This window comes from Balearica regulorum, chromosome 1 (genome assembly GCF_011004875.1).
Source record: "Balearica regulorum gibbericeps isolate bBalReg1 chromosome 1, bBalReg1.pri, whole genome shotgun sequence".
Lineage (NCBI taxonomy): Eukaryota > Metazoa > Chordata > Aves > Gruiformes > Gruidae > Balearica > Balearica regulorum.
The window spans coordinates 64,048,199-64,057,694 of NC_046184.1; the positions used below are offsets into that span (position 1 = coordinate 64,048,199).

General features: G+C 43.0%; 1 protein-coding gene across 2 annotated transcripts; it reads right to left on the reverse strand.

Annotated features, from left to right (window-relative positions):
- Nucleotides 1-2,808: 2,808 nt before the first annotated feature.
- MRPS33 (mitochondrial ribosomal protein S33) lies at nt 2,809-8,324 on the reverse strand. Of its 2 annotated transcripts, none has more exons than XM_075755425.1 (3): nt 8,226-8,324; nt 5,351-5,606; nt 2,809-3,613 (listed from the first exon to the last, which is right to left on the reverse strand). In XM_075755425.1, exons 2-3 carry the CDS (start codon nt 5,563-5,565, stop codon nt 3,508-3,510), a joined length of 321 nt encoding a protein of 106 aa, XP_075611540.1. In that variant the 5' UTR covers nt 5,566-5,606; nt 8,226-8,324; the 3' UTR covers nt 2,809-3,507. The 2 variants fall into 2 exon arrangements, with proteins under 2 accessions (XP_075611540.1, XP_075611532.1); XM_075755417.1 differs by lacking the exon at nt 8,226-8,324 and adding an exon at nt 5,695-8,205.
- Between the last annotated feature and the right edge of the window lie 1,172 nt (nt 8,325-9,496).

The following is a 9,496-nucleotide window of genomic DNA, read 5'->3' on the forward strand; positions in this document are numbered from 1 at the left end:
CAGTACTCAGCAGCTACGACTATATTATACCACAATATAATTAAAGACAGACATAGTTAAAGCACTGTAAAATAAGGAAGCAGTGGCAATTAATAAAGCTTTTCAGGACTGGGAAGAGTTTAGGGTTTTGCCTCTCAGTCCCTTGGAGATCAGCTAACTGGATTTATTCCAATCAAGAATTAAAACACCCATCTAAACATCTGCTGAGGACAGTCAGCTTGCACCTTCAGTGAAAGACTGAACTTTGTGACAAAACACAGCAGGGCTTGAATGGTGAAATGAATCATTGTGAGGGGAAAGCCCAAAATAAAAATCTAATTGAACTGGATTATTTGTAGATAAAATGTACATGTAGATAAATGTAGATGCGCCACTACACTGATAGCTGCAGAAAGCATGTGTTCCCATCCTTACCCCTCACAATATGGCTGAGCCTCTCCCCACCCTCCTAAATGCACATGCTGTGTTAATACCTGGCATGATGTGTTCAGGATTGACTTCCAATTCATCTAGACCCCGTGATTCACAAAAAAATAGTCATCTTCAGGCAATATCTATTCCTAAATGATAGAGCATGGTGTAGAAGGGAGGTAGGAAAGTGCCTATTTCTATCCCAGCTGTGGAGTGGGAAAAGCTGTATTTTCCGGAACAAAATAGTTACACTAACACTCCCAGCAAGCAATGGATTATTCTAATAGTAGGATAAACTCCAAAAATGGCTGAATCATCATTATTTTATGGTGAAGTCTCAGGGAAGGGGAAAACAACCATTTTTGAGAAGACCTAGTTCTAGCAAATGAGTACTACAGAAGATGAAGAAAAATTAGGCAGATGAACCTTTCTTGTACTTACACTGCTTTTTAAAAGTTGTAGTTTTTCAATCCATCCACTTCACTTTTGTAAGCACTGCAGAGAAAAGATGAAAATCAATAATTCAGTCCATTTGTTTCACATCTGCTTACTTCACAGGCACTTCCATCGGTTTCTCTCCCTGTTTGGATACGCTGCTCTAAGTATCTTCCCCAAGTACGTTCCCAGGACGATGCTTTGATTCTAGAGCAGGTTTACTCCGGCCAGGTTGCAGACAAAGGGGATCATTATAGGTGACTAGCCAAACAAGCCTTTCACTTTACTGTTCATGACAAGAACCTCTCAATATCCATAAACAACTAGGTGGCTTAGAGCAGAAAAGAAAGATCCAATCCCCAAGCCTAATTATCTGATATTACACTGCCGAGCCCATGTCTGTGTCTAGCAAGGTGACACACTGAAATACAGAATACCTGTAGCCTTCATTGCCCTCAGTAGGCTCTGAAGATACTCAGTCCTTAAGTAGGTTAAATGTGAATTCGGAAACATAACCATGGCCAATCATGCTGTCTAAGTATGTATATATCATTATACATATACTCATAACCAGGTCTCCACACACACACAAAGTTTTTTACTGGAGCAGGAGACAATAATTCACTTTTTGATGCGTGCACACTTTCTTTCTCTTGCATGTTTATACTTTCAAAGCTTTAAGTGTTTCACAGGCATAAAAAAAAGATGCTGTTGATTTTTCATCTTAAATTGCAGGGGAAACATTTTTATTGATCTTTGGTTTAATTTTAGAAGACATCAAGCTCTTGCTGACAAAGATGTTGTAACTGCCATCACTAGCTGTCCAAAGCTGCTGCAGTAATTCTGCTGAAGAGGTTCAGAACTGGCCTTTCTCTCCACCAAAGCAAGCAGCTGAGCAACTTCATCACTCACAAAGCCAGAAACACAGCATCAGGCAGCAGCGACCTTCCTACTCGGGCAGTTCCCTCTCCTACCTGGTACCTGACTCTATGCTGCTCTTCTTCCCAAAGAGGAGTTCAAGGGAATCAGACTGCTTCCCCTGGCTGCACGCACGTGTCCTAGGAACCGAGTACTTCTCAGAGGGCCCATCGCAGGCTGTCTGTACTTCAATACCAGGCAAGTCACAACCCATAGACAACACACAGAACATTAAAATGCCATAGGCACATTAGAGTTGACCGAAAGTTGTTAGTTACTAAAAGGATTTTAAATCAGAATAAGAGAGAAACTTACTACTACAGTACAGAGCAGACATATATTTTACTAACTCCTATTTTGTTGGCTATGGTAAGAACTCGGGTGCTTCTCCCGCAACACTGCAGATCTCCTAAAAGTCAGCTTCTCAGAGGTTAGAAAAGCAGGTAACACTCAGTAAGGATACTGAACAAGAACTACACAGCTCACCAGAAACATCTTTCATATAATCAGCACCTCTTCAATTACTAACCTTGGTGAAGTACAGTTGTTGAGCTGTTACAAATTTCTGTAGATCCATTGATTTCAATTATCAGATCCCTTCAAATACACTTAAAATTTAAACAAGCTTGGTTTAGAAGTGTCAGTAGGTTAGTACTGCTCCCTACTTCAGAATGCCTCTGTAAGCAAAATCAAGCGTACCTCAAGCTAACTGTGCCAATACTTTCTGCTCCAGTCACTCTACATTTTTAATAGCTCTCCTTTACTACCTCAAGGATGTTCCTCTAAGCTTACATGGTCTGGAAATTAAAAAGATGACGTTTCAGGGCACATACAGGGAAGATGCATACATGGCCAGGCAGAGCAGCACAGCTGCATTCTGCACGTTCTGTTCCCTGAACGAGACTGACAGGTAAGAATGGTAGATGCAACACAACCATTAATATTAGCAACACTGCAGGAGCCTAGTGATAAAACCACATACTGAATACCAGTAAAACTGTTTGGCACCTTATGAAGTACTTCATACATGTCCTCCAAGCAATGAAAATAAATTCAAAATCCTCTTATTACAGTAAACAAATATCGTAGTTTAATTAGAAGGGGGTCTCAAACTGGAAAACAGTTTGAGCCTTTGTATTTCAACCTCTTCTGTTGCAGTATCTAAATATTCTGGGTACAATAAGAGTGCTGTGACTGGGCAAAGGACTATGAAGCATTGTCGAGTGCAAAATGCAGAACAATAGACTCTAACAGTAACTTCAAAAAAATTAACACTAAAGCTTCCTGAAGTGAAACTCATTATAATAGGCCAGATGACAAGCAGCAGCAGAAGCAGGAAACCTTCATTTTTTTTGTGGCCACATGCAAAACAGTGTTGATCTTAATCCAAGAAAGTAACACAGACAATGAAAACCAAACAATTTTCCGGATCCAGAAAAACTGAAACACCTATAGGTGATCGCAAGAAAAACACGGAGCACTTGGTTTTTTTACTATGGTTTTTACTACTTGGGTAAGAGAGGGCTCTGACAAACTAACGTGCTACGGTATATTCAAACTACAGAAATTAAAAAACAAGAAAACCCACAAAGACCCAAAGATGGACGCCAGTATTTCATAGTGTGTTTCTTGTGCGCCACACGCAGCTCACATGCCAACCCCTCTCCAGCTGGGAGCAGAAAGCCTGGGTTACAGCTGCTCTCCAGCATTTCCAGAGTAGTTCATTATATTGTCCAAGTGGCACTACTTCTTCTTGAGAGCTCTCTTTCCTTCCCCCTTCTTTGGTTTTTCCTTCCCACGGAGCTTTTTCAATCGCCTCATCTCCTCCTTAAAGTCCTGATGCTCATCCCTAGATGGGGGAAGAAAGAAAAAAGTTTGCTGTATATCTTGCAATACCTAGGTGTGAAAGGTTCTTTGAATTGTATGATAATGAAAAAGAAAAAAACCCTCAAAACTTTTTTTAACAGTGAAGTCCATACTGAAACTCACTGTAATGTACTCAGTGTTACTGCTAGCAATAATTTTGGACAGAATAACATGAAAGATTTCCTCTGGTACTTTCAGAACTAACAAGGTTGCCCTTTTCAGCAACAAATGGTGCATGCATATATATATAATTTCCATTGCATTTATTGATCCACTGTGTTTAAATGAGCAGTAAAATATAAAAATCAGCAAGAGACAAGGAGAATTTCCTCCTTCTCATCTGGCTCAGCAGTCTGGCAATAGCACATTGTGTTTCTGTGCTAGATACTAAGTTCAGGTCATTAGCTTCTAAGAACACAGGAGCATGCTGAGCAGTAATTACAGTACATGACACGGCTCTCAGGTGACTTCAAGAATGAGTTATGAAGAAAGCATCAGCTACTGGTAGAATCTTAATAGGAGAATAAAACAGGAAGGAGGATAAAGAGGCTGGCAGAGATAATGAATCCTCAGTAATGTTCTAATAAATTCTCTTTAATCTCTGTCCCTGTATTTTTCAGCGTGAAGATATTTTTCAGAAGTCACAACTGCATCCTAAGTGCTCTAAGATTGCTGCACTGCTATTTTTAAATACAACTTTTCTAAACTCTCAAGCTTTTTGTTTCTTTTTATTATCAGGCCCTTTCAGTCTACAACACTTCATTACATATTTCTGACCAGCAAACCTGATCCTCTAGAAGCTCTCTGTATACAGAGCAGGTAGAGAAGGAACTTGAGATAAGGAGGGGAAGGAGAAGAGTAAAGAAAGCTATCATATCATTGCGGCTTTCTGTGTCAACAAACAGCTACTCTAAAGTGTTTGCATGCCCACCTAAATCAAAAGGATTCTGGATGCAATCCTTGATGGTTAGTACTGTGATACTAGCAATAGAAATTAATCTGTTTTGACTTTACAGGGTTAGCAGCCTCACTTTTAAGGCATTTCTTTAGTGCTACCTGAAGTCAGAAGATTGCATGTGACTCCTGCTGATGTTCTTTACCAGTACAATTTTTCCTACTCGTGACTGCAGCAATTCATTTAGGAATCAGACAACTAGTTTGGATGAATCTGGAATTAACAAGGCTATTTAAACCACATTTGAATTTAATTTAACTTAATTTATTTTGAAGGATTAAAAAGCCCCTCCAGCCTAATACAGACTTTCCTTCTCTTCTAAGTTTCACTTACTAGCTGTTGAATGATTGAGGAATACAGTAAGACCGTCTTAGCGCCAATTTTTGTGTTAAGGTAACATCACCTTTTTGTAGCACATTCATTTGCCATATTCAGAACTACAAACCCATCTCTTGCCTAAAAGAAAGCTCTCTTCCCTCCCCCATGAAGCCAAAGCAAGAATTGTTTCTTAAATAACTGGTTGCCCATAACTACACCTAAAGTTTTTCTCACAAGAGGTTCTAATTATGGGAAAAGTTACTTAGACAGTAATCACTTATTTTACTCTCCTTGCCCTCGGTGCAACAATCAAGTGCTTATTTCATATTCTGAACTAAACCTTTTAGTATGTTACTCTTTCCCTTGAGGAAAAAAATTGTAACAAAACTCACACCCACCCCTTTCCCATCTCCAGTCCGGCTCCCATCCCCTAAGCACAGAGATTACCTGTAGAGACCAAAGTAACGGAGTTTCTTCATGAGGGCGTAGTAGGTGTTGTGAGGGGGATACCAGCTGTAGACCTCCTTCTTCTTGGCCAAAGGCTGCTCACTGAATAACTTCACTACTTTCATAGATTTTGAGTCTGTTGGCCTGACAACTTCTCCGAATATCTGAGCACTCAGCCGGGCCATTCGAAGGGCGTAACTGGAAACATTGGACATCTCCCAAGGAAGAGCAGGCACACATAGACAGATGGACCTTCCTGCAAAAGGAAACACGGAAGAGCCACAACTCTAAGAGGACCGAGTATTGCAAGCTATCCTAGAATTAAGGCAAGCAAAACAACTCACCATACACTGATCACACATTTGAAGTCATGCAGTCCTTGCACGAAATCAATCTAATTCTTAGTACATAATCCTGCACATAAAGAATGTCTACACTACTTCAGGTACAATTAGCAGCCTAACTAGGACACTCCAGACAGCAATACAGACTATAAAAGTACCTACGCTGAACCATAATTTACCATGGCTAGTTTATTAGTGGATCCCACTCAGCTTGCTTAAGGCTACCTTTAAACTCCAGTCACAGAAACAGCTACATTGTAAACTCTGCCAAAAATGCTGTCCACTGTGGTGCCTCTGACTTCCACACAAGCACCAGGTGAGACACCACTTAAAACATATTGAGGAAGCAACTTGGAAGTTTTTCTCATGAAAATTTCTCACCCTATTTAAAACATTGTGTGAACATTATTATAGTCCATCTAGCAAAAATGGCCTATTAACTGTAAAAATAAATAAAATAAATCATGTTTCTCTGTATGAATCACACAGATTTTTCCCATCACAACTCCCTTCCCTTGATCATTTCCATCAGCTTTTTCTCCATTCTCTTTTCAGTCTCTCCTGATATCTATTCTTTTTTAAGACAGAAATCATTCCCCCATGCTAGATTCTTTTTTCCAAGAAAATCTTACATCAGCAGCTTCCCATTCTCTTTCAGACATCTCCCACCTAAAGACACCTGTGCAACAAAAATGCTCTGAGGACAAAACCATTGTTAACAGCCACCAGAGACAACATCCACACCATCAAAGGAGTGTAGAGAAGGGTTTTCTCTCAGCTTTCCTATCCCTTCCCATTTTTTCCTCTTCTTTGCACCTTTACTTTTTCTTTGCAGAATGGGATGTAATGAACAAGAGTCCCATGATCCTGTACATGAAGCTGTACGTTGTCTGTACTATGCCTTTTTGAGTAAGTGATGACATAAGCTCCAGAGAAATTGTGGGCTTCGTTCAAGTGCACTACACTTATGTTAAAGTTTAAAATTCTTGTTTTAAGTAGTATTACACAGCTGATTCCAGAAGATGAGCATAAAAAAATTAAAGAACATGAAGCATGGACAAGAGTAATCAGCAGGACAGGACAGAATCCATTTTTGTATAACAGGCAGCCTGTTGTTTAATAACACAAATCTGAAGCATTCACAACCTCACTTACACACATCTGCCCACTGGAAGACCTGATTTACAACCGCCTACTTTGATTTATTCCTGTTAGCAAAGCACTAGAGAGGAAGCAGGAAAAAAATCAAGCATGAAAATAATACAAGTAATCCAAGTCAAAGAGCATAATGGAAAGAGTAACAAAAGAGAAGGCAAAGTGTCAGAGACCTCAAGTTAAGGCAGCAGTCCTGGTGTGAGAAGATACAAGCTCTGAAATGATCACAGGATAGCACTACAACCTGAGCATCTATTACATGGGGGAACAACCACTAAGTCTTGATAAATCATCCATTTCAACACAGTCAGTCCTAAATCCTACATTCAAAGATAAAGCAACAAATTGTCCCCAAAACTCTTCATCACATCACCACTCTCAATGTATCAGCAGACTCAACTCAAACACAAAGGTTGCTTAATCTTCCCCAACTGCTGCCTTAAAATGAAAATACTTTTAACTCCTAAACAATGCAAACCAGTCGTCTGAGGGACCTGCTTTTCACTTCAGAATCAATAAAGTAATCTAAATAGCCCAAGCGAAGGCTGGAGACCTCTGTTAATCCTCGCCAGTCTAAGACGGTCTGAGAGATGAGAAAGGCAAAGGCTACAAACTACCAAGTGCCAGAGCTATCCAAAGCCTACTTTAGGGTGACCTCCACTTCTGTGAGATGCTACCACCACAGTTTTGTTCTTGTCGCTTACAGCGATGGCATTTTCAGGATGACCTATGGGGAATTACCACACCGACACCACCACGCAGTGCTGCTTCTTCACCTGTTCCCCACTCCTCATCGCTACTCAAAGCCTTGCTTCCCTGTCCTAGGCTGGGTTTTTTCTTCCTGATCCACTAGCTCGTCTCAGATCTCTTCCTTCTCACTTGGCATATGCCAGAAGAGCTTTCTGTTTCCAGAATTACTTTTGATTTTTCCACGACGACACGGGGAAGAGATGGCTGCCCTGGAGCACCGCCCGGCCAGAGGGACACTGAGCCAGGCACGGCCCAGCGCAGCCCTCCTGCAAAGCCCCGTCCCCTCCAGCTCCGCGGCCTCACTTCCCTCCAGAGGGGCAGGCGTGGAAACACACCCGCGGGCTGCAACTGCGCTTCGGGGTAACCGCAGCCAACGGCTCCCGGTGACAGCGGCCCGCGTTACCCGCCGGGCAGCCCCAGCGGGCCCGAGATCCCGGCCCGGAAGGCGGCACAGACCGAACCCCACAGGGCGAACGCCCGGAGCCCATTTCCCCCCTTCCGGGGCGCTGCACACAGCCCTGGGCCCCGCTCCCCCACCCTCCAAGAACGGCAAGAGCGGGCAGCCGTGCCCCCGGCCGCCGCTCACCCCCCACCCGGCCCGACCCCTGGCAGCACCCGAGGCTGACCCGCGGGAGGAGCGGCGCAGCAGGCCCGGACGGCGGCGGGCAGGGCGGTCGCCGCTGCGCATGCGCGGTGCCTTCCCCGCCCACGCGTCGCGGCGGGTGGCGTCAGGGCCTGTGAGGGGCGGGGCGGGAACGGAGCGGAGCGGAGCGGAACGGCAGGGCAGGGCAGGGCAGGGCAGGGCGCGGAACGGGCCGGCTTCGCCCAGCCGGCTCCTCAGTGCCGCCAGGCCCCGCCTGCCTGAGCCGACCTGTCTCCTCTTCCTCCGCAAAAAGAGGCATTTTGTCGGGGTGCTCGGAGGCGAGGCAGGTCCTCTGACCGCTCTTCGTGATCATTCACCCTCCCCCCCAAACCTGGACCGAGGTGGGGGCCAGGGGAGCAGCGGGAAACCCCAGAGGCGTGAGGCCGAGCACCGGGCCTCCTACCGCTTCTCCGGCTCCACCGGCCCTTCCCCAGCCCACTTCACCTCAGCTTTCCCGGTGTTCGGTTTATGCAGACTTTTAATCAGTGCCAGTGGATGCTAAATCAGGCTCTGTGCAAACATCTGAGTACATAACAATTATGTGATTACATTTATAAGCCAAACGTGTCATGACATCAAAGAATGAAACGGGGTTTGGCTGGCTGGATCTGTTTTCTACGAGTGTGTATTAACTAGTGTTAAATACATTGTTATTCTTTTGTCTTTCCTTGATTAATTTTTTTATTCCTTTTTTCCACGCTTCCCTGCGCACCCCAGCCACCTCTCTTGCCCTTTTTGAACATTGGCATGATCTTCTGTAATTTCCTTCATATTTGAAGATTTATTAAAATTAACATTCCTAAGATTTCTTTTGCCAGTTCTTCAAGGATTGTTATGCAAAAGTTCCCTAGATACCCTAATTTTAAAAAATTTGGTCTAGTAGATGTTGTCTACCATCTTCATTTCTTACTAATGGACTGAAAAGTGCTGCTTTTTAGAATTTTTTTACATAGTGAAGTGCCTCCTCTTTAAATCTTTTTAAGGAGGCAATAGAAGTTTTTACCATTTCTGCCACTTCTGTGCTATTTTACCATCTCTATATAGTGCTACACATCGGCATTGCTGCACTCCCCACTTTACTGTCTGTAGTTGCATCACTCATGCGTTTTCTGTAGTCTTTTTTTATACCCCAGAACATTTTTCCTATATTTTTGCCTTTTCACATTATTCTATACTATGTTTTTAACTTCTGAGTGTTTCATTCATCCTGCTGCTCAGCCAAAATTGTCCATTTTGTTAATTATGTAATCATGA

Excerpts from the sequence above, each read along its gene's own strand:
- MRPS33 (XM_075755425.1), bottom strand. The coding sequence starts at position 5,565 with ATGTCCAATGTTTCCAGTTACGCCCTTCGAATGGCCCGGCTGAGTGCT. Across the intron at positions 3,614-5,350 it reads CGTTACTTTGGTCTCTACAG|GGATGAGCATCAGGACTTTA; the intron begins GTAATCTCTGTG and ends TCCCCCATCTAG.